This window comes from Lipotes vexillifer, unplaced genomic scaffold (assembly GCF_000442215.2).
Source record: "Lipotes vexillifer unplaced genomic scaffold, Lipotes_vexillifer_v1.1 scaffold491, whole genome shotgun sequence".
NCBI lineage: Eukaryota > Metazoa > Chordata > Mammalia > Artiodactyla > Lipotidae > Lipotes > Lipotes vexillifer.
This window is the reverse complement of record NW_006770548.1, coordinates 680450-707786: the sequence shown is the minus strand read 5'-3', so window position 1 is coordinate 707786 and position 27337 is coordinate 680450. Positions and strand designations below refer to the sequence as shown.

At 60.3% G+C, this 27337-nt stretch overlaps 1 protein-coding gene across 2 annotated transcripts in view; it reads left to right on the top strand.

The window, feature by feature from the left end:
- Positions 1 to 26216, top strand: part of PLXNB1 (plexin B1) — a 26649-nt gene extending 433 nt beyond the window's left edge. The window contains exons 1-38 of one of the 2 annotated variants that reach the window (XM_007446153.1): positions 165 to 405; positions 4138 to 4190; positions 5230 to 6342; positions 7072 to 7254; positions 7533 to 7661; positions 7788 to 7888; positions 8174 to 8306; positions 8571 to 8727; positions 9033 to 9141; positions 9218 to 9326; positions 9743 to 10423; positions 10628 to 10750; positions 10942 to 11064; positions 11357 to 11450; positions 11536 to 11708; positions 11854 to 12005; positions 13794 to 13899; positions 14076 to 14212; positions 14521 to 14697; positions 14924 to 15095; positions 15284 to 15526; positions 16196 to 16372; positions 16450 to 16598; positions 17091 to 17191; positions 17288 to 17505; positions 17644 to 17822; positions 17975 to 18041; positions 18257 to 18403; positions 19222 to 19390; positions 19670 to 19773; positions 19848 to 19932; positions 20174 to 20346; positions 20493 to 20653; positions 20745 to 20892; positions 22776 to 22840; positions 22983 to 23058; positions 24079 to 24153; positions 25473 to 26216. In XM_007446153.1, coding sequence (XP_007446215.1) covers positions 5236 to 6342; positions 7072 to 7254; positions 7533 to 7661; positions 7788 to 7888; positions 8174 to 8306; positions 8571 to 8727; positions 9033 to 9141; positions 9218 to 9326; positions 9743 to 10423; positions 10628 to 10750; positions 10942 to 11064; positions 11357 to 11450; positions 11536 to 11708; positions 11854 to 12005; positions 13794 to 13899; positions 14076 to 14212; positions 14521 to 14697; positions 14924 to 15095; positions 15284 to 15526; positions 16196 to 16372; positions 16450 to 16598; positions 17091 to 17191; positions 17288 to 17505; positions 17644 to 17822; positions 17975 to 18041; positions 18257 to 18403; positions 19222 to 19390; positions 19670 to 19773; positions 19848 to 19932; positions 20174 to 20346; positions 20493 to 20653; positions 20745 to 20892; positions 22776 to 22840; positions 22983 to 23058; positions 24079 to 24153; positions 25473 to 25577 — 6408 coding nt within the window. In that variant the 5' untranslated portion in view covers positions 165 to 405; positions 4138 to 4190; positions 5230 to 5235 and the 3' untranslated portion in view covers positions 25578 to 26216. Of the gene's footprint in view, positions 1 to 164; positions 406 to 4137; positions 4191 to 5229; positions 6343 to 7071; positions 7255 to 7532; positions 7662 to 7787; positions 7889 to 8173; positions 8307 to 8570; positions 8728 to 9032; positions 9142 to 9217; positions 9327 to 9742; positions 10424 to 10627; positions 10751 to 10941; positions 11065 to 11356; positions 11451 to 11535; positions 11709 to 11853; positions 12006 to 13793; positions 13900 to 14075; positions 14213 to 14520; positions 14698 to 14923; positions 15096 to 15283; positions 15527 to 16195; positions 16373 to 16449; positions 16599 to 17090; positions 17192 to 17287; positions 17506 to 17643; positions 17823 to 17974; positions 18042 to 18256; positions 18404 to 19221; positions 19391 to 19669; positions 19774 to 19847; positions 19933 to 20173; positions 20347 to 20492; positions 20654 to 20744; positions 20893 to 22775; positions 22841 to 22982; positions 23059 to 24078; positions 24154 to 25472 lie in introns of those variants that run through there. The other variant, XM_007446152.1, reaches the window with a different exon arrangement.
- Positions 26217 to 27337: the final 1121 nt, after the last annotated feature.

The window sequence follows — 27337 nt, the reverse complement described above, 5'->3', positions numbered from 1 at the left end:
TAGTCCCCCGCCCCCGGCAAGTGCAGAGCCGGGCGGGCTGGAATGCGGGGTCCCGGGCGGCTTGGGGCCGCGCGCCTGGCTCTCCCGGCTGCTTCCGGCCTGGCCTGGGCGGCGGGCGGGGGGAGGGCGGCCCGGCGGGCGAGGGGGGGAAGGAGCGGAGCCGGGCCCGGCCGACGCGGCTTTGTCTCCTTTGTTCCCAGCGGTGGCAGCGCCGCGGCGGGAGGGGCGGGCAGCGGCCGCAGTTTTCCGCCCCTCGGTCTCCGGGTAACAGCTGCGGCTCCGCCAGACCCACCTCCGGCGGGGGGCGGGGGGGGAGGCCGCCGCCGCCGCCGCGCGCGCAGATCTCGAGCCCGGAACGGCCGGCGCCCGCCTCGGCGTGCTAGTCCTGCGGGGCCCGGCCGGGTGGTGAGTGCGGGGCCCGGGGCCGGGGCGGTAGGACCGGGGCGAGGCGGCGCATCCCCGGGATGGAAGGGCCTGGAGCTTCGATGCCGCCGGGCCCGGGCAGCCCGTGTGAATGGTGGTCGGTTTCGGTCCTGAGAGTTGGGACCATACTTCTCCGCGCGAAGGGAAACTCTGGCGGCTCCGCCTGTAACGCGATTGGGAGACAGAGGAGGTGGAGCTGCTCCTTCGCGCCCCCTCCTCGCCAACGCCGCAGCAGCCGCCTGCAGCCCGGGACCGTCCGGCCTCTTCCCCGCCCTCCCAGGACCACTGGTGGGGTCCTTGCTCTGGTCGGGGAGGAGGGAGGAGGGTCGGGGAAAAGTCGACGGGGAGGTCGAGGCTTCCCCTACGTAGTAACAGCCCTTCCAGGCTGCGCTCGGCGCGACTGACAAAAGGAAGCCTGTGATCCCCCTGCCACGCACCCCCAGAGGGGAAGCCCCAGCCCCCCATCCGCCGTATATATACGGACGGTGGGTGATTGATGAGCACTCCTTTAGTCCTCACCGGTAAATGGTGGACCCTCACCCCCACCCCACTTCAACACAAACAACAGGGTAAGCACTGTGCACTCCTGCGCTGTCAATTAGTAACTTCTCTTGGGTGGACCCTGGGAGCAGAGCGAGGGCAGAAAGGAAAGGCCGGTTTCCCACTAATCCCCACGACTCGGTAAATGAGGGCTGGGATATGAACCCTCTCCCGGTTTGAAGGGCAGAGTTTATAAGCCCTCTTGGTTAGTGAGGACAGCCCCAGGAGGGCGGGGAGAGGTGCTTGCTCTTTGCAGACAGAAGTTAGGCAGCCTTGGGCCCTGCTGAAGCGGTCCAGAGAAAGGTGGGCCCAGAAGAGCTAGGCTTTGGCTGTGACTCTGGCTGGGGTTTGAGATATGGGGAGTGGGCAAGAGATCCTAGCTGTGTAAGTTGGGGACCTGAGGCCTAACTCCAAACCAGCCTTTTCAGCCTGCTCTGGCCTGGTCATTAATAAAAGTGGGGCTGACCCTGTGTCATCCTTCAAGAAGCCAGGTGGCTTGGAGAGGATTGTGGGCTCCATATCTCCCCTGTTGGCTGGGTTTTCTTGGCTGTGAAATGAGGGTTCTTTCAACATGTAAGGAGCACCTGCTCTGTGCTAACACTTGTCCTGGTTACTGGGGCCTCTGAATCAAAAGTCACATTCCCTGCCTTTAAGGAGCTTCAAGAGTGGGAGTGTGGAACAAGGAGAAGAGTGGCCTTGGTTGGTGCCTCTAATGCCAGGCACACACCATATCACGTTTAATGGTCAGAGCAGTCCCGCCTCCCATTCTCCAGATAGGAAACCTGAAGCTTAGAGAGCCCAAGGCAGAGCTGCAAAAATATACACGAGGGTGGTGGCTGGGGATGTCCACTGGCCATGTGTAGTGGGCTCCTCAGGAGCGTGGGGGGACAGGGAAGGCTTCCCTGGGAGGTGATGGTTGGGCACCATCGTTAATGGGATAGAGAGGGAGTGGGCACGGAGAAGTGTGAAACAGCCTGCAGTTCAGGCTGGCAGGAACGAAGAGCATGTGCGGGGGAGCACTGGCATGGATCGCACAGGAGAGCATGTGGACTGGAGGGCTTGACCTTTATACTCCAGGCCCTGGGGTGCCCCAAAGACTCTGGAAGGAGGGATGTACTCCGCTACATCGCTTGAAGTTCCCCTGAGGTGGGAGGGGGTAAGCTGGAGGGGCTGGGAGCTGCTCTATGGCCGGTGGCAGAGGTTAAGTGAAATATGTGTCCTTCTTTTTGTCCTCCTCCTAACCATGGTATGTGGGGAAGGGCGAGGGTTGCTTGGCCCTGTGGCAGTGATTGAAGAAGCCTGACACTTTTCCCAGCGTGAGTCGGCCTCCAGTATCCTATGTGGCCTTGCCAGGAGCTGTTCTGATCCTGCCCATCCGCTTCCTGTGGGCCACTCGACCCAGCTGTGATTTTACATTTAGGGATTGTCCTGGTTGCTGCCCCTTGAGGGCTGGAGAACTTTGGCTTGAAGTAGGCGCTGAGCAAATGTTTGTAAGCCAGTGATGGGTCAGACCCTCTGCCCAAGGCGCATCCCTAGGCGGGAGGTGGTAGGAGGGACTGAGCAGTGGCTGAGCATGGGAGATGGCCTCTGCCCATCCTCAGGCAGACCCTGTCTTCCCAGAGGAAGAAACGTTCTCCCCCCATCCCTTGGAAACAAGGTGGGGGGCTCCTGGGAAGCCTGGCCTTGCCACAGTCCTGGGCTTCTCGCCGGGTTCACGACTCTCCCTGCCGGCCCCCTCCTCCTACCCCCTCAGTGGCAAACAGAGGCTGCCTTGTTCCTGCTCCCATAGAGCTTCCCTGTTCTCTGCACACTAAAAATGGAAACCCCCAAGCTATTTTGGGAGCACTGCCCAGCCAGGCCATGGCCACAGTACTCTGCTTCCACCGGGCTGCTGGACCCTCCTCCAAGCCTTACGCCCAGCCCTGCTCACTCTGGGCCAGCCTCAGGAGCACCCTGCCGGGAGCCTTGGCTGGAAGGAGCCAACCTGGACCCTGGGAAGCTCTGGGAACAGAGTGAACAGGCAGACTGGCAGCTGGGTGGTGGGAGGGGCTGGGCCATGCCGCCTGGGCACAGACAAGTAGGGGAAGTGTCTCAGCTTGGGATGCATGGCCTGTCCTCTCTGCTTTACCAATCTTGGTGCTCCTGGCTGGAGACCATCCAGGTCTGGGAAAGGTGGCTGATCTCACCTGGCTTCATGTGGAGCCTGCAAGGTGGGGTCTGTGAGGAGAGCAGGCACTCAAGGTCTGCGAAGGTCCTGGGGAAGTGGGGCACATCTAGTATGGTGACTTCCTTTAGGACAACCCCCCCTGCCCCCCACCCTCCAGCCCTGCTCTGCTCTGACCTGCAGGAGAGGAGATAGCAAGAGATGGCCTGGCTTCTGCAGCCCTCTAGGACTTAGGGCTCAAACCAGGGAAGTGTGCGTGAGTCTCTGTGTGTGGGGTCTGAAAGTGGGTGGTGGTGTGTATGTCTTGGGTGGGTGGGTGCATGTGATGTGCCTGTGTGGAGTGCATGTTTCTTTGTGTAAAGAGTTTGTCTCTGTGGATGTGTCTTTGTGCAGGTGTCTAAGTGCAGGTGGGTAGCGTGTCTGTGTGGGACGTTTGCCTGTGTTTCTGGGTATGTGTCTCCGTGCGCTATGCATAGGCAGTATGTGCATGCATCTGTGTGTGTGCTCGTGCCCATGTGTTTGTGTGTGGGTGTGTGCATCCAGGGTGGGTGGTATGTATGCTTCTTGGTGTGTGCGAGCATGTGTCTGCTTATGTGCTGGTGGTGGTTTGGGGCTAGGCTAGCCCCGGGCCTGTGTGGAGGGTATGTACCAGGGTACCCTGATAGGGGAGAGTTTGGGCAGAGGACGAGGATGGGAGAGTGCCGGGAACGGGCTGCAGGGGCCACAGGACTAAAGTGGGGGCCTGACTGGGCCCTGCCAGCCGCAAAGCTCCTTCCTAGTTGCCCTTTCCCAGGCCCTGAGGGTGCTTGGTTCTGCTGCCCTCCCCCTCTCTGTGGGCTCTGAGGAGGCGTCCCTGTGGAATGTGTTTGGTGGCCGAGGGCCAGGCTGGGCCCAGCTCCACCAGCAGACTGGGCAGCCGGGAGAGGTACCTTTGTGCTGCCTCCATGGTGGGGAGCCCACATGCCTGCAGCCCAACCCCCAGCTTCATGCTCTGCTTTCTCCCTGGCTAGGTGACTCTCACACGGGGCATGCTGTTGTCTCCTGATCCAGCTGGCCTTGCCAGGTGAGCCTGACCTCACACCTAGGTGTCTGGGAGCAGTGTGACTCCCACCTTTGCTGAGGGCTCTCCAAGGTGGGGTCTAGCTAGCCTTTTACGCCCTATCCCTGCCAGCCCTTTTTTAAAAAAAATTATTTATTTTGGCTGTGTTTGGTCTTCATTGCTGTGCGCGGGCTTTCTCTAGTTGCAGAGAGCAGGGGCTGCTCTTCGTTGCGGTGTGCAGGCTTCTCATTGCAGTTGCTTCTCTCGTTGCGGAGTACGGGCTCTAGGCATGCGGGCTTCAGTAGTTGTGGCTTGCGGGCTCTAGAGCGCAGGCTCAGTAGTTATGGCGCATGGGCTTAGTTGCTCTGCGGCCTGTGGGGTCTTCCCGGACCAGGGCTCGAACCCGCGTCCCCTGCATTGGTAGGCGGATTCTTAACCACTGAGCCACCAGGGAAGCCCTCCCTGGCAGCCTTAACCCCCTTTATCTCTCTGGCCCTTTGGTTCTGTGGTTATTACCCTTCTGGATTCCTAGCCTGAAAGGCCCTTCATCCAATTCTTACCCTACTCTAACATGCAGGTGGCCCATGAGACCTTGCCCTCCCTTTTTCTGCCCAGGAAACTGACATCCATGCAGAGGGTGCCTTTCTCTCTTCGGGGTTCTGGGTCCCTTCTTCCCATCCCTTGCTCTCCTGCACCTTCCAGGCCCTAGTCCCTGGGAATGGGATGTTTTCCATGTCTCTGCCCTTTTAGCCTCTTACCCTTGGACCCTGTTATGACATAGGGCAGGGCAGGGTGAGGGGTGTGGGATGCAGGTCTCCTGAGAGAGTAGTGCTTACAGAGAATGGGCAGCGTTGAAGTTTCCAGGAAAATGTCTCCTGACCCCTTGCTAGTGTGTGGTCCTGGGGTCATCCTAACCACAGTGCCATCTAAGCCTGGTCCTACCTGCTTCCCCCTCCCTGAGTTAGGAGGGGCGTCTTGGCAGCGTCACAGTCCTACTCCTCACCAGTGGTCCCACGGTGCTCAGGTGGCCACATGAGCCCCGCTCAACCTCTCTCCCTACCAGGTGACCATGCCTGCCCTCGGCCCAGCTCTTCTCCAGGCACTCTGGGCCGGGTGGGTCCTCACCCTCCAGCCCCCTCCACCGACTGCTTTCACTCCCAATGGTACGCATCTGCAGCACCTGGCGCGGGATCCCACCTCAGGCACCCTCTACCTAGGGGCCACCAACTTCCTGTTCCAGCTGAGCCCTGAACTGCAGCTGGAGGCCACTGTGTCCACTGGCCCTGTGCTAGACAGCAGGGACTGTCTGCCACCTGTGACGCCTGATGAGTGCCCTCAGGCCCAGCCCACCAACAACCCGAACCAGCTGCTCCTGGTGAGCCCCGGGGCCCTGGTGGTGTGTGGCAGTGTGCACCAGGGGGTCTGTGAGCAGCGGCGCCTGGGGCAGCTTGGGCAGCTGTTGCTGCGGCCAGAGCGACCTGGGGACACCCAGTATGTGGCCGCCAACGACCCTGCCGTCACCACGGTGGGACTGGTGGCCCAGGGCTTGGCTGGGGAGCCCCTCCTCTTTGTGGGGCGGGGCTACACCAGCAGGGGTGTGGGGGGAGGCATCCCTCCCATCACTACCCGCGCCTTAAGGCCGCTGGACCCCCAGGCTGCCTTCTCTTACGAGGAGACGGCCAAGCTAGCTGTGGGCCGCCTCTCCGAGTACAGCCACCACTTTGTGAGCGCCTTTGCACGCGGGGCCAGTGCCTACTTCCTGTTTCTCCGGCGGGACCTGCAGGCTCAGTCTCGAGCTTTCCGTGCCTATGTGTCCCGTGTGTGCCTCCGGGACCAGCACTACTACTCCTACGTGGAGTTGCCTCTGGCCTGTCAGGGGGGCCGCTACGGGCTGATCCAGGCTGCGGCTGTCGCCATGTCCGCGGAGGTGGCCCGGGGGGAGGTGCTCTTTGCAGCCTTCTCCTCAGCCGCTCCCCCCACTGTGGGCCGGCCCCCGTTGGCAGCTGCCGGGGCATCTGGAGCCTCTGCCCTCTGTGCCTTTCCTCTGGATGAGGTGGATCGCCTTGCTAATCGCACCCGCGATGCCTGCTACACTCGGGAGGGCCGCGCTGAGGATGGGGCCGAGGTGGCCTACATTGAGTATGATGTCAATTCCGACTGTGCTCAGCTGCCCGTGGTGAGTCCTGGCACCGCCCAGCCCTTCCCTGTCTCTGAGGCCACTGGCCAGGCATTTACTGATGAGGTCAATGGATGTTAAGTGATTCCTTTGTGTCTGGGTAATGGATGGGTACCTTACGGTAAGAGTGGCATTCAAGGGGACAGAGAGCCAGCTGTGCAGGGGTGGGTTTGGACCAGGCGCTGAAGGGATGGCATTTGTGTAGGTGGACTGAGAGGGCATTTGAGGTTCTTGGGAATGGGGCAGGGACCCAGAATGTAGGGGCGATGGAATCTATTGTTTTAGGTTCTTGAGCGAGAGAGGCAGGTGAGGTTGAGACTTGTTTGGCTCTAGTCTCAGGATGGATGAAAAGGGTAGAAGCCACATGTAGGGGGACTGAGTCAGTGAGAGGTGGGAGGAGACCCAGGTTAGTAGACCTGGAGAGGAGGATGCAAGCTGGAGAGGCTTTGGAAAAGTGGTCCAGGAGAAGGCTGAGTGCATGAACTGGAGAAAGCAGCTCCCAGGCCAGGGATGGGAGAAAGTGGGGCCCCAGACATGTGGGGATCAAAAGAGGGGGATGGAGCCGCTGCAGACTGTGGAGGTAAGCCACTGAGGCAAGGCTAAGAATGCAGCTGTGGGAGAGCCAAGAGCTGGCAGAGATGCTGAGAGAAGGGGTGGGGTTGTCCAGGGAGGAGGGGCCAGTGGACGTTATCCAGGGAGGGCCTTATTTGTGCTTCTTGCTGCCTGCAGGACACCCTGGATGCTTACCCTTGTGGCTCAGACCACACGCCCAGCCCCATGGCCAGCCGTGTTCCCCTGGAAGCCACGCCAGTTCTGGAGTGGCCAGGGGTTCAGCTAACAGCCGTGGCAATCACTGTGGAAGATGGACACACCATTGCTTTCCTGGGTGACAGTCAAGGGCAGCTGCATAAGGTGAGTCCACAGGAGGTACTGGGCCCTGCCCCAGGATCTGGAGGCGACAGGCTGCTGGGGACCCAAGCTGGGCAGAGCTACGCCTGAGACCCCTGGGGCTGCGATGTGAGATATGTGATGTGCCCCTGGCCCTGGCTGGGAGAGATGACCTGTGCTCCTCTTTCTGGGGCCGGGTGGTGTGACCTGTACTCTCTAGGAGGAAATTCTACCTGTAAATTATTTTATTGGGGTGAGAGGGGAGGGCCTTGGGCCTCAGATCTTGTGATCTCTGATCTCAGGTCTACTTGGGCCCAGGGAGTGATGGCCACCCGTACTTCACGCGGATCATCCAGCAGGGGTCTGCGGTGAGCAGAGACCTCATCTTTGATGGGGCCTTTGAGCACCTGTATGTCATGACCCAGAGCACGGTGAGTGCCACATGCCAGCCAGGGAGGGCATGACTGCTGGGAGGGGCCTCAGGGGAGCTGGGGGCCCATATGTGGAGAGCCACTGGTGCTTGGATTGTTGACCTCAATTCCTCTTTGCTGCTGTAGCTTCTCAAGGTTCCTGTGGCCTCCTGTGCTCAGCACCTGGACTGTGCATCTTGCCTGGCTCACAGGGACCCATACTGTGGGTGGTGTGTGCTCCTTGGCAGGTCAGTGCTCCCCCGACCCTGGCCCCTTCCCCAGCCCCACCCCAACCCCAGCCTCATGTCCTGCCCTGTCCAGGGTTCCTGGTCCTTGGCCTTTGACTCTCAACCCTTGACCCCTGGATGCCCCAACGCCCTACCCTCACCCCTATCCTCCACCCTGACTTGCCAGGCATGTCGTGGCCCACTTGAGGATCCTGCCCAGGTCCCTAGGATTGTAGGTGTCCCTGCCCCATGAACTGCCAGTGGCCCCGTGAGGGTCACAGGTGGACACTGGTTATTCTTGCCCAGGTGCAGTCGCCGTTCCGAGTGCTCTCGGGGCCAGGGCTTAGAGCGGTGGCTGTGGAGCTTCCAGCCTGAGGTGGGCTGTCTGCGAGTGGCAACCTTGAGTCCTGCTAACATCAGCCGTGAGGAGAGGAGGGAGGTGAAGACCAGAGCAGGCGGAGCCCTGGCCGGGGGGAGCTCTGGTGATGGGTCGCAGCCTTGGATTTTAAATACCATATGGCCTTGCCTGAGTCGCTTCTCTTGGGGCTCCGCTTTCACCATCTGTTACTAACCCAGGCTGGAGGGTATTTGTGATCACTGAGGGCTGGTGGCCGCTGGTGCCTGCCCACATTGGGAGCCTGTAAACGGAGCCCTGCTCTGTTGCCCAGTGGCTCCAACAGCGTATCCTGGCCTCTCTTCGCAGGTTTTCTTGTCGGTACCTGATCTGCCACCCCTGTGGCCAGGGGAGTCTTATTCCTGCCACTTTGGGGAATACCAGAGTCCTGCCCTGCTGACCAGTTCTGGTGTGATGTGCCCCTCCCCAGACCCTAGTGAGGCTCCAGAGCTGCCAAGAGAAGCCGGTGGGTGAGAGAAGGAGCCACAGCCCGGGGCCTGGGAGCCCCACTCTCCTCCCATCTTGCTCCAAGGGGTGCGGTCAGGGTGAGGTGTGAATCCAGGCAAAGGGTCCTGGAGCGATGCCTTTCTCTGAGGCCCCCTCTGGTCCCCAATCCCCAAAGTCCCTGTTTTCTACCCTGTGGACTGTTCCCGACCCTGGGCACCGCTTCCTGGTCAGAGTGCTAAACCCACCCCGTGTGGTCTGGGACGTCAGCTCGGGGTCTGAGTGCCCCTTCCTGCTCCTCAGCCCAGCTCGCTCCTCCCTCTGCAGACCACGTCTCCGTGAGCCTGGAGCTCAGGTTTGGCGCCGTCGTGATTGCTGAGGCTTCTCTCCCCTTCTATGACTGCATGGCCGTCACCTTGCTCCGCCCATCTGCACAGTGAGTTCCTCACCCCGACCCCCAGCCCCTGGGCTGCCCTGTGGCGATCCCCACCCCATGGCTGTGCTCTGTGCAGGTGCCAGGCCTGCGTGAGAAGCCTCTGGGGGTGTAACTGGTGCGTCTGGCAGCACCTGTGCACGCACAAGGCCTTGTGTGATGCTGGGCCCATGGTGGTCAGCCGACAGGTGAGCCCAACTCCTGGCCGGGCCCCAGGGGGGGTTCGGGCTCCCCATTGTGAGGGTTTCTCTCATGGCCCGGGGTCTGTGTGTCTGCCTGCCCCGGGTGCTCTGTCGTGAGCACCTGAGCTGCTGTGTGTGACGGACTCACTGGAGGACGGCTGTCAACGTCCCACCTGTTTCGGGAGAGGACATCTGTAGCTGAGAGGAGGGGAGGTCTGGCCTCGTGCCCCACCTTGGCACAGATGCCCATAGACGCCCCTAGAGCGCGCCCTCCCCTTCCCCTCTGGAGAATTAATGGGCTGTTTTTGTTTCTCTTTTCCTTGGTCTCCTTTCCTCTTAACACACCCTTTGCCTGCCTGCTGCCTGCTCCCGCACCTGCCTGCTGAGTGGCCCTTCCTGTCTTTCTCTGCCTCCCCCTTCAGAGCCCGCCCCTCTCCCCAGCCCCTCCTGCAAGAGACACACCCACCTCCTTCCCACCCACAGCCCCCAGGGCCACGGTCGCCCTGACTCCTGACGCCCTTCCCATGGACACTCCTTCCACAGCCACAGCCTTGGATGTCCCCCCCGGGGCCAGGCCTTCCCTGCTCAGCCCCCGGGGGCCGTGGGCAGGTCCCGGCCCCACACCTGCCTGGGCTTCCACGGGCTCACCTCTCCACGAGGCCCCTCCTCCTCCCAGCCCCCGCCAGAGGCTTGGAACCGCTGTCCCTGCCCCCACAGCCTTCGGACCCGTGGCCACCGCCGAGGACCTCTTGGCCTCCCACCCATCGCCCTCAGATGCAGCAGCACTGCCCCCCGCCCTTGCAGAGCCTGGCCCCAAGGCTCTCCCCTCTGCGGTACCCCTGGACCAGCTCCCCGGCACGGCTCCCGCCACCGCTTTCCCAGGGGCTGCTGGCTCCACGAAGCCTGCTCTGGACTGGCTCATGAGAGAAGGCGGCGAGCTGCCCGAGGCGGACGAGTGGACAGGGGGTGACGCGCCCGCCTTCTCCACTTCCACCCTCCTCTCAGGTGATGGAGACTCTGCTGAGCACGAGGGCCCTCCCGCCCCCCTCATCCTCCTGTCCAGCCTTGACTACCAGTACGACACCCCTGGGCTCTGGGAGCTGGTGAGACCCGGCCCAGGAAGGAGGCCTCAGGGGAGGGGATCGGGACAGATGCAGCCTCTTGGCCACCTTGCAATTCTGCAGGGGAAGGATGCAGGGGAGGGGGGCGTCCGCTGCCTCACGCTGGCCTGACCCCGGGGTTCTGCCTGGGAAAGGGATGAGGCGGCAGGTGGGCTCCATAGACTGCCTGGCGCTTGGTGCCTGCAGGAGGAGATGACCTTGGGGGCAGGCTCCTGCCCTTGTGTGGAGAGTGTGCAGGGCTCCAGCCTGATGCCGGTCCACGTGCAGCGAGAAGTGCGACTGCTGGGCAGGAACCTGCGCCTCTTCCAGGTGAGTGTGTCCTCTTTGCAGCTGTTGCTGTGGCCTCCTTGGCTGTTGGCAAACTATGTGTGAGTCCCAGGGAGCAGGGGAGGGCACAGCCTCAGGTCTCAGCCCCAACCCGGGGACTGTGCTGGGGCCCTGTGGGGCTCACAAGGCCTGGCTTCTGAAGCTGCCCCCGTAGCTGTGTCCTCTGTCCCCAGGACAGCCCAGGAGACCATGAGTGTGTGATGGAGCTGGAGGGCCACGAGGTGGTGGTTGAGGCCCGGGTCGAATGCGAGCTGCCTCCAGATACCCGGTGCCATGTCATCTGCCAGCAGCACCAGGTACAGATCCCGAGTCCTGGGTGGGCAAGGGCGCGCTAGCCACAGGCTGGCTGCCAAGCTTAGCTGGCTGCACCACACTCATCCCAGCCCATTCTCTGACTGAGTGACCCCGAGGGAGTCCTAGTACCCCAGCTCTGACCTCTGACCTTGTGCCCCATGGGGTCCTGTATCCCAGCTCTGGCCTCTGGCTTTGTGTTCCCATGAGTCATTTTGGTCCTTTCTCTGACCACCGTCTCCCCAGGCCTGACGCCTCCCCTAACCCTGGGCTCTGACCCCACTCCCATTTCTCCAGCTCAGCTATGAGGCTCTACAGCCGGAGCTCCGCGTGGGGCTGTTTCTGCGTCGGGCTGGCCATCTGCGTGTGGACAGTGTGGATGGGCTGCACGGTGAGTGACCCGGGGCTGCTGGGACTGGCTGGTGGCAACAGGGCTCTTCTTGGCCTGCCTTTCACATTCATCTCTCCACCCCCAGTGGTGCTTTATGATTGTTCCGTGGGACACGAGGACTGCAGCCGCTGCCAAACTGCCATGCCCCAGTACGGCTGTGTGTGGTGCAAGGGGAAGCATCCACGCTGCGTGGCCCGGGAGGCCTGTGGCGAGGCTGAGGCTGTGGTCACCCAGTGCCCAGCACCCCTCATCCACTCGGTGTGTTGAAATGCTGGAGCATCCCTTCAAGGGGTTTGGGGTGCTATGGGTTCATGGTCCCAAAAGGTGGGAGGCCGGGGCTGTCTCTCCAGGCTGCCAAAGGTCAACAGGTGCGTGGAGGTGAGCCATCCTTGTCCTGGAACAGGTGGAGCCACTGACTGGGCCTGTAGACGGAGGCACCCGTGTCACCATCAGGGGCTCCAACCTGGGCCAACATGTACAGGACGTGCAGGACACGGTCAGGGTGGCTGGAGTGCCCTGTGCTGTGGACGCTCAGGAGTACGAGGTGTCCAGCAGGTGAGTGGGCTGGACTGACAGGGGCAGGGGGCACCCCGTGGGCTTCACAGCTGGCTTTCCTGCTTAGGGCCATCAACCCACTACTCATCTGCCCTCCCCCTCCCCCTTTCCTTGGTTCTGATCACAGTGTCTCAGGGCTGGGGTTACTATCAAGGCCTTGGCTTTGTGCACAGACCTGCAGGTTTCTGGCCTGGGTCTAGTCACTGCTCAGAGTTGACAGGCGGCTCTGCTTCCTGGCACTGCCTAGGTGTGCTCACCCGGCTTTCCAAGTGACCACGGGCATAGTTGCGGTAGCAGGCTCCTTGGATCCCAGACAGCTGTACTCTGCGGCTGACCTTCCCACCTGCTGACCCTTCTTCCCCAGGCACTGCCCTGGGCAGGCTCCTCATGGGGATAGACTTGTGACACACTTGCTGAGTGTCAGGCCCCTCTCCAGTCCCTGGGACCCCTCCCACTTTCCCAGGGCTTGTGGCTTACAAGGCTGGCAGTTGCAGGGTCCCAAATGTGCACACGCAGAACACAGCGAAGGAGACATCCACAAGCAGCAGGTCTCCAACCCGCCGAATGTCAGGGTTACCTGGAGAGTTGGTTCAAAACCCCCCCAGAGCAGATCCTTAGACCACCTCCCTCCACTTCCTGCAGAGATCTGTATCTGTAGGCCCGTGTTGGGGTTCCACAGTCTTATTTTCTTTTAAAAAATGTATTTATTTATTTATTTTTGGCTGCGTTGGGTCTTAGTTGCTACGTGCAGGCTTTCTCTAGTTGCGGCGAGCGGGGGCTACTCTTTGTTGCGGTGTGCGGGCTTCTCATTGCGGTGGCTTCTCTTGTTGCGGAGCTCGGGCTCTAGGCGCGTGGGCTTCAGTAGTTGTGGCATGCGGGCTGAGTAGTTGTGGCTTGTGGGCTCTAGAGTGCAGGCTCAGCACAGGCTTAGTTGCTCTGCGGCATGTGGGATCTTCCCGGACGAGGGCTTGAACCCATGTCCCCTGCATTGGCAGGCGGATTCTTAACCACTGCACCACCAGGCAAGTACCCTGCAGTTTTATTTTCAACAAGACTCTGCTAGAGCATGTTGTTTCCCCCCTGAATGTATTATGACTGAGAACTTTAGGTGAGTGTTAATGATTCTAGAACCATGAGACTAAAGTACTTTCTGAACTGATTTATAAAGTGATTAAAAATACATTGCAGCTGAAGCCTCTCCCGGGTAGTTCACACTTTGCTTGTTCTGTTTTCTGGGGGTGTTTGCAGTGACCGTGACAATGTCACAAAGAGTCGAACCACTGCAGGCTTCACATTCTGGAGATTAATTTGCCCCAAGCTTCTGTTTCCTGGCTAAGAACCAGCATTTCTTAGATTGCTCACTTTCCCTTCACGTCCATCCCCAGACCTGACTAGAGGCTTTCGGGAACCTTTTTTCATGAGGAAATCAAGTTTCCACCACCTTGTAACTGGTGCTGTGCCCACGGTGATGGTGGCTGGTTAGGCCCACTCATTAGCTCAGCAACCCACCCCTGCCACCAGCCTTACCAGGGCTGGTGCCCCACAGAGAGAGAAATTCTCCTTGTCAGGGGACTCTGGGGTTGGACTTGAATGATTGAACCACAGATATTCTCAGAGGCCAAAGCCTCCTGGTGAGTCGTTAAGGAACTCCTTCCAAAGCAAGAGGATCTCTGTCAATCTCGGGAGCCAGGGAGAACACGTGATGTAGTGGGGCAGGGAGGGGGCGGCCGGGTCAGTTTGAAGGGCCCTTAGTGTGGCCCAGCACCCCAGCTTGCCCTGTGCCCACAGCCTTGTGTGTATCACTGGGGCCAGCGGGGAGGAGGTGGCAGGTGCTGTGACGGTGGAGGTGCCAGGAAGAGGACGCGGCGTCTCAGAGCATGACTTTGCCTACCAGGTGCCTGACTATTGAGTCCCCACCAGCTACCCATGGGCCACCCCCTTAGGTAGCTCCTCCCAGCCCATTGGTTTGCCTCCCTGGGGCTCCCCACCCCAAAGCCTCCTTGTCTGCTCCCCCTGCCTCCCTGTTCTTGGCGTGATGCCTGTCTGTTTCTCCCTGTCCCCTTCCCATAGGACCCAAAGGTGCTTTCCATCTTCCCGGCCCGAGGCCCCAGAGCCGGGGGCACCAGCCTCACCCTGCATGGCTCCAAGCTTCTGACCGGGCGGCTGGAGGACATCCGAGTGGTAGTTGGAGACCAGCCTTGTCACCTGTGAGGGCCGCTTCCTCATTCTGCAAAAATCCTTGAGCTCCGGGGAGAAGATGGAGGGGTGGGATACTTGGGAGAGCAGAAAGGGGGAGAGGGCCAAGTCTGCTCCATCAGAAAGCGGCCAGCCCCTGTCGAAGCTGGGGCTTTCGTGGGAGTGCAGCCTCCAGGGTCACTTGTGGAGACTGCAATCAGCACTGAAGGGAAGTGAGCTGTGGCCCGAGTGGGTCCCGTGTCCTGGAATCACCCCTTTCCCCTTCCTGTGCCCCTCCAGCCCAGTCGGGCCTGCCTGCCACTTCTCCCTCCCTTCTCAGGCTGCTGGAGCAGCAGGCGGAGCAACTGCGGTGTGAGACCAGCCCACACCCCAGGCCTGCCACACTCCCCGTGGCTGTGTGGTTTGGGGCTGCTGAGCGGAGGCTTCATCACAGCCAGTTCGAGTACACATCAGACCCCAACATCACCTCTGCTGGCCCCGCCAAGAGCTTCCTCAGGTGCTGGGCCGAGAGCATGGCTGCATGGCATGCCGTTGGGAGGTCTTTGCAGCTCCAGTATATGGGGGTTTGTAGGGCTCTATGTGGGGGGCTTCGACTCCCATACTGCTGGTGGGGAGAGGGGCCGTGGGGCTTTGGGTTGGAGCTGACCTAACATCAGGGACTGGGCTGTGCTTTAAAGCCTTGTTCACATAAGCCATAAGTGGCTCATGGGCTGTGTTTTCAGTGGAGGACGTGAGATACGGGTCCGTGGCCAGAATTTGGACGTGGTACAGACACCAAGAATCCGAGTGACTGTGGCCACGGGAGCGCCAGGGCCAGGCCAGGGGCTTGGGTGGAGGCACCGCATGATCCCAGAGACGGCGTGCTCCCCTGGAGCCTCCTGTGGCGGCCTTCACGTAGGACCCCCAAGGGCATCCCCTGCCTGCACTGGGCTAGCCATCGCCCACCTTGCCCCTCATCCCCCCCCCCACCCCTAGACAGCCGTGGGTGGCGGGTACTAGTGGAGGCTATGTCCCCATCTTTGCTGGACGCCCCCTTGTGCACCCTCAGCGGGCCCTCCCTGTCCTCCCTCCCTCTGCCCTAGTTTGAGGAGCCTTGCCACGTGAACTCCTCCCAGCTTATCACGTGCCGCACGCCGGCCCTCCCAGGCCTGCCTGAGGACCCCTGGGTCCGTGTGGAATTCATCCTTGAAAACCTGGTCTTTGACTTTGCAACACTGAACCCCACACCCTTCTCCTATGAGGCCGACCCCACTCTGCAGCCGCTCAACCCCGAGGACCCCACCGCACCATTCCGGCACAAGCCTGGGAGTGTGCTCTCTGTGGAGGTACTGCTCCTAGGGGGATCTGGCAGGGCCCCAAGACCCTTCACTTTGCCGGATGGTACTGCTGTGTGTGGCAGAGGGGGCATGAAAGCAAAGCAAGGGCCAGTGGATGGACATGGCGAGTGCTGAGGGGGCTGGCGGCGGGGTACCTAGCCCGACACACCTGGCCGGGTCTTAGGTCCTTTGGTCTGGGTCCTGACATACTCCATGACAGGTGTCTGAATAACGATATGTAAATAGTTTGGCACGCGCAGTGGCGGCGAGGTACATAATAGGCGCCTGGGCTGATGCCCATTTGGCAGGCTGTCTCGTGTGGACACATACTTGGTGTGTGTACTGACACACGCAGTAGCAGGGGCTCTGCTTTTTTAGGTCACTGGGTAGGATTTGGGGACAGCTTTATATTCTCCAGATTTTTAGCTCTGGAGAAGTTAAGATTCAAGGAAGAAGGATAGGGAGGGCAGAAAAGGATCATGGGGCAGCTTGGGAAACATCCATGGGGCTGTCACCCCATGTGCAGGACAAGAGGGGCTGAGGCACCATCAGCCCTGCTCCTGGGGGTGGGTCTCAGTGCCATCCATCTCACATTTGGGGAGATAGGATCTGAGTGGCCATCAACTCCTCCCCTTAAGGAAGAGTTCTGAATGATCAATCAGTGACCCCATGTTCCAGGGGGAGAATCTGGACCTTGCAATGTCCAAGGAAGAGGTGGTGGCCATGATAGGGGACGGCCCCTGCATGGTGAAGACGCTGACCCGGCACCACCTGTACTGCGAGCCCCCCGTGGAGCAGCCCCTACCCCGGCACCATGCCCTCCGGGAGGTGCCTGACGCTTTGCCTGAGTTCACGGTCAGTGGGCAGGCTCTGGGCCGGGGCAGGCATCAGGTGTGTGCTGACCTCTTGCTCACATGTGGCTCCCTGTGCAGGTGCAGATGGGGAACCTACGCTTCTCCCTGGGCCACGTGCAATACGATGGCGAGAGCCCCGTGGCTTTTCCCATGGCAGCCCAGGTGGGCTTGGGGGTGGGCACCTCTCTTCTGGCTCTGGGTGTCATCATCATTGTCCTCATGTACAGGTGGGTGCAGCCAGATGTGGCTGGGTTGGGCAGGTAGCAGGGTGTGGCTGGATTGGGAAGGGGCAGACTAGACCAGGGATAGGCAAAGACTTCCTATAAAGGGCAGGAGAGTAACTATTTCAGGCTTTGTGGGCCAGGCGGTCTGGGTGGCAGTGACTCAGCTCTGCTATTATAGCCCAGCGGCGGCCACGGACAACATATAAACACATGAGCATGGCTGTGTTCCAACAAATCTTTATTTACAAAAACAGGCCAGGGGCCAGATTTGGCCGTGTTAGTTTGCTGATCCCTGGGCTAGGCTCGGCTAGATGAGTCGTGGGTGGGTGTGACTTGCCTGGGATGGGACAGGCTGAATTATTCTGACTAGGCCCTGGCTTGGCTGGGCATGGCGGGGTTAGACTGTGCTGGCCTGCACAGGCCTGGGCCCGGTGAGACCCAGCAAGGTCTCGGGCCTCCTCTGGCCTTCCCTGCCCTGACCTTGGTGCTGAGCAGGAGGAAGAGCAAGCAGGCTCTGAGGGACTATAAGAAGGTGCAGATCCAGCTGGAGAATCTGGAGAGCAGCGTAAGGGACCGCTGCAAGAAGGAGTTCACAGGTGAGGCTGCGAAGACCCCACGCTCCAGGGCTCTGCCCAAGCCTGCTCCCATCACCTTGGGATCTGCGCCCAAACCTGGCCTCTTCTGCTCAACAGACCTTATGACCGAGATGACCGATCTTACCAGTGACCTTCTGGGCAGCGGCATCCCCTTCCTCGACTACAAGGTGTATGCCGAGAGGGTCTTCTTCCCTGGGTACCAGGAGTCGCCCTTGCACCGGGACTTGGGCGTGCCTGAGAGCAGGCGACCCACTGTGGAACAAGGGCTGGGGCAGCTCTCCAACCTGCTTAACAGCAAGCTCTTCCTCATCAAGGTGCCGGCCCCGCCCCCTATCTGGGCTCTCCAGGGTTGGGGAGGGGGTCCCCCTACCCTCCAGCCCCATCCCTTCTCAGTCCCTCCCCGTTTCTGAATCTGCCCTCCCCACCCACCCATCCCCTCTCCCTGGCGCCAGTTCATCCACACCCTCGAGAGCCAGCGCACCTTCTCAGCTCGGGACCGCGCCTACGTGGCATCTCTGCTCACCGTGGCACTGCACGGGAAGCTTGAGTACTTCACTGACATCCTGCGCACCCTGCTCAGTGACCTGGTGGCCCAGTATGTGGCCAAGAACCCCAAGCTGATGCTGCGCAGGTCTGTATGCCCGTAAGACGCCATGGGGGCCAGGTGGCCATGGACAGCTGGAGCGAAGACCTGAGTCAGGCCCTCTGGGGCCTGGGGTCTGAAGAATAGAAAGCCCTGGGTCCCCACCTGCTGACTCTGCTCCCTCTTTCCTGTCATCTCAGGACAGAGACTGTGGTGGAGAAGCTGCTTACCAACTGGATGTCCATCTGCCTCTACACTTTCGTGAGGGTGAGTGAGGTAGAGGTGGGTGGGGCTCCCCTCCAGGGAGAGTCAGGACTCTGAACCACGCAGCTTCTTGCCCCAGCACAGCTTGGGCACCCCTGCCCAGCATGTCCTCAGCCACCTTAAGCCTTCTGCGGCCTGCATCCTGTCCCCTTCCCCAGCACCTCCGTCCCATGCTTGTCCCCTGCCCCGGGTGTCCTAACTGCCCGCCACTCTCCCAGGACTCGGTAGGGGAGCCTCTGTACATGCTTTTCCGTGGAATTAAGCATCAAGTGGACAAGGGGCCGGTAGACAGCGTGACTGGCAAAGCCAAATACACCCTGAATGACAACCGCCTGCTCCGAGAGGACGTGGAGTACCGTCCCCTGGTGAGGGGGGGCGAAAGAGGGAGAGAGGGGGAGAGAGAGAGAGAACCTGCTGGTGAGTCAGTCTCCCATGAAGGTGAGGAGGGTTACCACATATGATTGTGTGGGTGTCTGCATCTGGTTTGAGCCAGCCTAACCTCCAGCTGGCTGCAGGATAGAGGCTTGAGGGCCAGACCTTGAAGATAGGACCTCAGAGGTTCCCCAGGTTTGGGGTGGGGTCAGGGTGGCCACATCCTGAGTCTAGGGAGCAGCCAACCCTGCCCGGGGCCCATCCGGGTCCTTGCTGTGTCAGGGCCTGAGTGTCTGCCTGATCATGGTCTCAGCATCCTGCCAGGGGCATGGTTGTGCCCACCAAGCTGGGAGTCACCCTGGCAGACCTGCCCATTGTTTCCCTCTGGGAAACTTTCCTCTTCGTGGCCCACGTGGAGTTCCTTTGGGAAAATCCCATTCAGGCTCTGCCAGGCCTGCTCCTCTGGCTAGTGGAGACCCCACTTCTTATGCGGGCTTCCTCAGGTGCCTCAGCCTAACTGTCTGTGCCAGGAGCCTGAGGATCAGAGTTCAGAGGGACTTGTGCTCTCCCATTTTTTTCTGCCATTCACCCAGCAGACACTAGTGCACTGTGCCAGGTGCTGGGGCCACAGAATGGAGGGAGCTGCTGTCCCTGGGGAGGCAGGCGGGTGAAGAGACAAGGAGGAGTGATTGTTCGGTGCTTGGAGGTCAGAGGCAGTGGCTTCCTTATGGGTTGTCCCTGGCCTTGGCCTTGCATCTTGGTCATCCCACATGTGGCATGAGCCCTGACTGCTCCCATGTATCGTGCATAGACCTTGAATGCACTACTGGCTGTGGGGCCTGGAGCGGGAGAAGCCCAGGGCGTGCCTGTGAAGGTCCTGGACTGTGACACCATCTCCCAGGCCAAGGAAAAGATGTTGGACCAGCTTTATAAAGGAGTGCCTCTTGCCCAGCGGCCAGACCCCCGCACCCTGGACGTCGGTGAGGGCAGAGGGGAAGGGTGGTCTGGGGACCCCCAGGGCTAGGCTGGCCCTAGACCAGCTCTGCGGGGTCAGCTTATCACCCAGGGTAGGTGGGCTCTGGAACACCTCTACAGGGACAGCCTGTCACCCGGTGAGGGGCCCCTGTTTCTGGACTTCAGAGAAGTTGGGTGAGGTTGCCCCTGATGGAGGGGCCAGTGTCCCTGTATAAGAGGGGACAGGTTCCACTGCAGGGAGGGTATTCTGAAAGCCCTGGACCAAGCCCACCTTGTCCTTGCAGAATGGCGGTCTGGGGTGGCCGGGCATCTCATTCTTTCTGACGAGGACGTGACTTCTGAGGTCCAGGGCCTGTGGAGGCGCCTGAACACCTTGCAGCATTACAAGGTGGGAGGGGTGGGAGCTGGGGGAGGGCTGTGGTGGGGTGGGCTGGTGGAGGGGTCACCAGCTGTGGTCCACAGGTCCCAGACGGAGCAACTGTGGCCCTTGTCCCCTGCCTCACCAAGCATGTCCTCCGGGAAAGCCAGGATTACGTCCCTGGAGAGAGTGAGTACTTACCCTCCCCCCCCGCCCCACCCCTGCCATCGCAGTCCTCTACCCTTGCTTTGCGCAGTCTCCAGTAACGGGGGAAGGTCCTCTGGACTTCAGGGTGGGCTTGTGTCTACTTCCCTTCCACCCAGAGAAGCCCTTAACCAGGTGCTCCCACTCCCAGGTTTTGGCAGGACCCCGGGGGTCTAGGGCAGGGGGCACCTGATGAGGGGTGATAAGCTGTAAGGTCTTGGTACAGGGACCCCAATGCTGGAGGATGTGGACGAGGGGGGCATCCGGCCCTGGCACCTGGTGAAGCCAAGCGAGGAGCCGGAGCCGCCCAGGCCTCGGAGGGGCAGCCTCCGGGGCGGGGAGCGGGAGCGAGCCAAGGCCATCCCTGAGATCTACCTGACCCGCCTGCTGTCCATGAAGGTGGGGCTGGGGGCAGGGATGAGACAGGTAGTGGGATTTGGGGGTATGTGGGGCTCACACAGGCCTGGTGTCATGAGGCATCTGAGGCTGGGCTGGGCTGAGGTCCCCTTGCTGACTGCATCTCTTGTGCTTCCCCTCGTCCGCAGGGCACCCTGCAGAAGTTTGTGGATGACCTGTTCCAGGTGATTCTCAGCACCAGCCGTCCCGTGCCGCTCGCTGTGAAGTACTTCTTTGACCTGCTGGACGAGCAGGCCCAGCAGCATGGCATCTCGGACCAGGACACCGTCCATATATGGAAGACCAACAGGTGGGGGTGGGGCGGGGCGGGCCTAGCATGTGCGGGGTCTTCTCTCCTGTCTCCCCAGCACACTCACTGGCCACACCTGCCCCGCCCACAGCTTGCCGCTGAGGTTCTGGATCAATATCATAAAAAACCCGCAGTTTGTGTTCGACGTGCAGACATCTGACAACATGGATGCAGTGTTCCTGGTCATTGCACAGACCTTCATGGATGCCTGTACCCTGGCTGACCACAAGCTGGGCCGGGTGAGCTGGCTGGGGTGGACCGGGAGGGTCTGGGTGGGTGGGGCAGCGTGGCCGGGGATGGAGAGTGCTGTGGTGCACAGGCTCCAGGCCTTCTTGAGGATGTCAAGGAGGAGGATATGGGAGGCCTTTGCAGGCCCGGGGACAGGCTTTGTCCCTGGCCTCCCTAGGAGGTGGCCATGCCTCAGCCTTCAGGGATGAGCAAGGGCAGGGGGCACATGTGCTGATTCACAGGGTTAAGTGGAGCAAAGAGTGCCGACGGTGCGGCAGGAGGCCAGGGCCACTTGGCAAGGGCTCACCCCGAGGGCGAAGGGGGTGGTCAGACCTGAGAGTTAGGTGGAGCCTCCTGGCAATCGTGCAGTAGATGGACTGGAGCCTGGAGTCCAGAGAGGAAGCTGTGTTGTCCCTGGGACGAGCGGTGGCCAGGTTCATGCTGGGACTAGAGGGTACAGGGCAGGCAGAAGCTGTGGGTTGGATGTGGGGGTGAGGAAGAGGGAGGGGTTCCTTACGCGCCCCGGGCCTCTGGTGGTGGTGAGCTGAGACTTGGAGGAGGTGAGCCCATGGATTCTACAGTCGCAGAGCAGCTCCAGGCTGCCTCGGAGATTTGATTTCCAAGGGCAGTGGAAGTGTCTGCCAGCCCGTGCAGTACGGGGAGCAGAGTCCAGGGGAGGGCCAGGCGAGGAGGGATGTGCTGACAGGGGAGCTGGGAAGCATGGAGGAGAGGTGGTCAGGGCTGCCTGGTGGCACAGAGAGGGGGAGGTATGTTGGCACAGAGAGGGGGAGGTATGTTGTCACAGTGGTCAGGACCCAGAGAGTCCTGTGACAGATACGGGGTCACCACCATGACTGCTCAGGCACCCAGCAGGCAGGGCTGTCGTGGCTCTGCATGAGAACGGACCCTGCTTAGCCTCGACCCCTGGGCCTGGGACCTCTTGAGAGATCTCCATGGGGAAACAGGATGGAAAGTTCCACTCTGTAGTGCTGTCTCTTGTAAGCCATTTTTGCTCTGCCTGCGATGAGCTGAGAACCACAGAGCCACACCAGGACCCAGTGGTCACCTCCAGGGTGTGTGCTGTATGGTAGCTGGGTTCTTCTGCCTGATCTTCACACTGCTTTCCCCTTCCCAGCAGCACTGCACATGCTTCCTGGGTAGCTCAGGAATAGTGCAAACCAGGATGCCAAGGGCCACCCATGGAGAGTTGCTGAGAAGCATGCATCCTGCCTCAGGCCCAGTGCTCACGCCCTTGCTCACAGCGGGCAGTGCAATCTTGCCTCACCCTCCCAGCAGCTGTAGGATGAGGCAGCAGGTCTAGAGAATGGAAGTGTGCTGCCCACAGCCACTGGGACAGAGCTGGGATTGGAGCCCAGTTCGGTGGTAGAGGATGTATCTGGCTGTGTTAGATTGTGGGCCCTGGTCTGAGGGACCTGCTTCAAATCCCAGCTCAGCCACACAGGAGTGAGGTGGTCTGGGGCAATTTAATTAAATTTCGGGGTTAGTTTCCTGGTTTTTAAAATGATTACATGGGGAATGAACAGCACTTGGAGAAGCAGTATTAGGGCTCCACGCGGCACTGCACCCTTCCCACCCTGCACGCCAGTTCCCTGCCAGGTCCGGGTGGAGGCACGTGGAGCTGAGAGATGACCTTGGAGTGAGATGGGGGGAAGCTCAAGGTGATGACAGCGGAGATGGGACATTGGGGGAGGGGTGACAGAAGGAATGAGGTGGGGTGACCAACCATCCGGGTTGTCTGGGACTGAGGAGGTTTCCTGCAATTCGGGACTTAGTTTTAAAACTGAAACAGTGCTGGGAAAATTGGGACAGCTGGTCACCCTAACAGGAGCTCTCATCCTTCTTTCCCTTTCACTGTTCACCTGCTGGCACCCAGGACTCTCCCATCAACAAACTTCTGTATGCTCGGGATATTCCCCGGTACAAACGGATGGTGGAAAGGTACGAGGGAAAGGGATTGCATCTGGGGGAATAATGGGTGGACGGATTGGTGGGTGTTTACGGCTGAGGCCCAGGGGTGGGCCTGGTGGGGTGAAGAGGGGTTTGTTTCCCCAGCGGCTGCCGGACCCATGATCTCTGGCAGGTACTATGCAGACATCAGACAGACCATCCCCGCCAGTGATCAAGAGATGAACTCCATCCTGGCCGAGCTGTCCCGGGTATGGCCCTCCTTCTGCTTCTTGGGTCGGGCAGTAGGCCTTCTGCCACAAGGGTCCTGCCCCCTTCACACTGCTCCTTTGCAGGGAAGCCCTGGGGGCCTCAGCACAGTGTTCCCGCTGCCTCTGTAAAAGACCAGGGCTCCCAGTGTCTCATCAGAGAGCAGCAGGGGCCTTGTCCTGGCAGCTGCCACCGAGCCTGACTCAGCCAGGTGTTTAGATGTCTGCAGCCCCTCAGGGTCTGTGGACCATAGTTCCAAGGCAGCGAGGTGGCAGGGATTCAGCCCCAGGACTGCCTGGGTCAGCCTGTCCACGTCTTCCTACTGCTCTGCTTTCCTTGGCACTATAGACATGCCCCCACCTACTCCTAAAACAGCCTCCAAACAGTCCAGTCCAGGGAATTTATAAACAATGTAAATCTGAAACCACGATGATGATGACCACAATCACAATAACAGTAGCAGCTACAGTTGTGGGGTGTTGCCGTGCGTGGGGGCTTTGATTACTTCTCATTTGATTCCCATAAAAGCTCTACAAGTTAGGTAATATCAACTCCATTGTCCTGAAGAGGAGGTTGAGGTTCAGAGATGTCCTCATGGAGGGGCCTGGGTGTGACCTCAGGAAAGACTTGAATGAGGTCACAGCAGAATTATGCTGGGTCACAGCCTGTGAGCAGCACCTATTCTGCCTGGCTCTGCAATTTGCCTGGGATGCCAGAGGGTCCCAGCTGGAGCCTGGAGGGGGAGAGAGGCCGAGCCCCAGTGGAGACCCCAGGCCATGGTGAAACTACAGATCCAGGGTCTCTCCACCAAGGAGACCCTTTGGTCCTATCCTGTCCCCAGCTTAGCACGTCTAGCCTGGCATCCCCTGTCTGTGGAGGGGCTCTGCTTCCCAATGCAGGGCCCTGTTCCTTCCTCTACCTCCCAGCCCCCTCTTCCCCACTCCCCTTGCCTGGGGTCCTGGGCCTCCTCTGGTGGCTGGCAGCGCCCCCTATCTCTGTAACCTCTTGTCTCTCCTCCCTAGAACTACTCTGGAGACCTGGGGGTGCGAGTGGCCCTGCACGAACTCTACAAGTATATCAACAAGTACTATGATCAGGTGGGCAGAACCTGGGCATGGTCAGGATGGTGTGAGAGGGTGGCTGGCTCTGTGATGCAAGTGTGGAGCCTTCGGGTCTCCCCCAGGCACAGAGTGGTGGAGGGGGACTGAGCCCTGGGCTCGGGAAGTGTTCTTCAGGTGTGCTTCCTGGTAGTGGCCCGGCTCTTACCTGCTGCCGCCCTTCCCATCCGGGCTCCTCAGCTGGGCTCCTGGGCATGGTGGTGGTGATGGATGGCTGGGGATCTACCAGGGCCTGGAGATGGTGTGCAGGATGTGCTGGGAGGGACACACAGCGGCCACCTGTGCCCCGACCTTGCGCTCGCTCAGAGCCCTACCTGAGACCACATGTGGCAGTGTGCTGTGCAGGCCATCTCTGGGAGTGTGGGCCTGGCTGGGCTGCATGCGCTGCCAGAGAAGAGGGTCTGGGGCAGTTGAGGGCACAACAGAGCCGGTAAAGGGGCTTTCTGGGGGATTCCTGGGCTGGGCCTCAGGATCAGAGCGCCCACCGGTCAACCCACTGAGTGCCTGCTGGAATCATCTACCCAGATGTTTGCGTGGCCCCAGGGATGTGGCTGTTGCTGTTGAGAGATGAGGGCCCTGCCTCATGGCTCAGGCCTGGAGTGGGGACAGGCATTTGACACAGGAGTGATGCGCAAGCATGAAGTCCAGGTGCCTTGCTCCAAACAGTGTGGGTGCCGGTGTGGGGGAGGCGGGGCCGTGTGACACAGCTGTCCCCTGTGGAGGCGTGGCCGGCAACCCCCTCCTGTTCCCACCCTTCCCTCTGTGGCAGCCCACCTTGTGGTTATGTAGTTGTCCGTGTTTGGTCAATACCTGTCTCCCCTCCAGTGAGCCCCACGAGGGCAGGGATCGTACCTGTCATCACTGCCGGGTCCCTGCTCCTTGTCCAGCACCCGGCATGTAGGATTTAGGAACTGCTTGTTGCCTGGTGGGCAGGGGAGCCAGGATGGGTGGAGCAGGGCTTCCAGGGGGTTTGTGGCGGAGAAGACCAGCATGGTGGGTGAAGTTGGCCTCCACTCAAAATGATTTTACTGGGGAGGTGACATGCATTACCGTGAGTGCTAGGTACTGAGTAAAGTACTTCACTCCTTACCTCACTAATCCTTAAAACCCCACAGTGACTCTGCTGTCATCGTCCCCTCCCTGAGGGGTCCCTGAGGAAGTGAGTGCGGCAGTTCACAGGGTTTCTCGGGCCCCTGCCCACACCTGCTGCGGTAGCTGTGGAGGCCTATTGAAGTCTGTGGCAAAGGCAGACGGCAGGCTGATGGTCTCCCCCTGCTGAGTTGGTCTCTGTGTTTCAGATCATCACTGCCCTGGAGGAAGATGGCACGGCCCAGAAGATGCAGCTGGGCTATCGGCTCCAGCAGATCGCAGCGGCTGTAGAAAACAAGGTCACAGATCTGTAGGGACTTGGAGAGCCCCTGGCCTGCTGTGCCTCAGGCCCGCCTGGGCAACCCCAGAACCACGAGGGAGAGACCACCTTCTTAGATGCCTGTAGTGCCTGCCCAGCGGAGTTAGTGGAAGGTGGCTCCAAGTCTCCTGGTGGCTCTGGCCTGGGCCCTGCTGGACTCATCTCGCAGGCGTGGGGCCTTGAGGCTGATGGAGTGGTGACCCTGAGGCCAGTGACCCTGTGGGCTACTTTCTGTGTGATGTTAGTCTGAGGGAAACTGGGGACTAAGGGCTTCCAGAGAGTGGCTGGAAGGGCCTCCAGCCCCTGGGGAGACTGTACTGCTCCTGAACACTGGCCTTCATCCCGGGGGATTCAGAGAGGAAGGAGGAGAGCCCCCACTTCCTGTCCCGCCCTCCTCCTCCACCATCCCTGACCTCGTTAGCTGCCACTGGCCATTTTGCTGCTGCCATGTTCCCAGGTCCGAGAGATGAATGCCTTTCCTAGGCTGCTGCAAACTGATCTCTCAGCAGGGCTGGCTGCTTCAGGGCCACCCTGCCACCGAGGCAGCCAGGAGTGAGGGGTGTCTGCTGCAGGGGGGCCTCGGGGAGAATGGTGGCCCTACTGACCTGGCTCTTCATTAAAGGATAACACACTGTCTGGTGTCTGAGATGTGGGCTTGGCCCAGCCCTCCCTTAGCTGGAGGGTGGCAGCTGTGCCTGGCAGGCACCATGGGGAGATGGGATCTGCAGCCTCCGGGTGGTCTCATGGCGCCCACAGAATGCTCCAGATCACAGGGCTGGCTGGGCTCTCCTTGACTCTTGCACAGGGCTCGCTGGCGTCAAAGCTGCTGTGAAGGAAGTGAGAACCCCATCCAGGACGGGGCTGGCGGGCCTGAAACCCGAGGTGCAGGGGTCTGTGGTTTCTTCAAGCAGGTCTGCCTTATCGGCAGTTTGAGTGTTCAGATTTCTCCATTCCTGTTGCACTTGTTTTGAAAGGAACTGGGAAAGGATGGCATCACTGCTCCAGGCGGAGTGGATCTTGGGGCCCTTTTCCTCGGTAGTTTCTAGACGCCCTGAACCCCTGTAGCCTGGGCTGTTCTGAGGGGCTTCTGGTTACTGGGTTGTCTTCTAAGTCAAGGTATTTTGGGTGCAGATAACCCAAATGTCTGCCTGCGTCAAGGCCACCTTGTTTGGGTTTCCTGATTTGTAGCTGGAGGTGAGCTTCGAGACTGTCTCAGCTGGATCTTGTATTGCTGGCTGGGTCTACACGGCTGGGGGTTGATGCCCCCTTGACTGAAACCACCCTTGGCCTCCACAGGAGGTAAGCCTACTGAACAGAGGTGAGTCCATGGCCCTCCAGCCTTCAGGTCCTCACAAGGTTATCCCCCATGGCTCTCTGCTTATAGCCCAGAGACCCCCCCAGCCTTCCTTCCCCTCTGACACAGAGGCCCCACCTCCCAACTTAGGGGTCTTCACTGGGGGTTTGAAGAGACACAGGCGGATATGAGTCCAGGAAGAGTCCTCTTCCCTCCCTCTTATTGGCCCTAAATAATGCCTTCTCAAGGTCCTCGTCCCTAAGATGGCAGAAGCCACATTGGTGTGTCCATGCCCATTGTAGTCAACACTGCTATTCTCTGCTCTAATGTCCTTCCCTCCTCATTTCTGCCTGATGCCCAGACCACAGTCAGAGGCAGGTCAGCCAGCAGTCAGGCACTGTCATTCCGGTGTGTGAGCTTTAGTAATTCAAATGCGTGCTCCTGCTAGGTCTTTGTAGTGG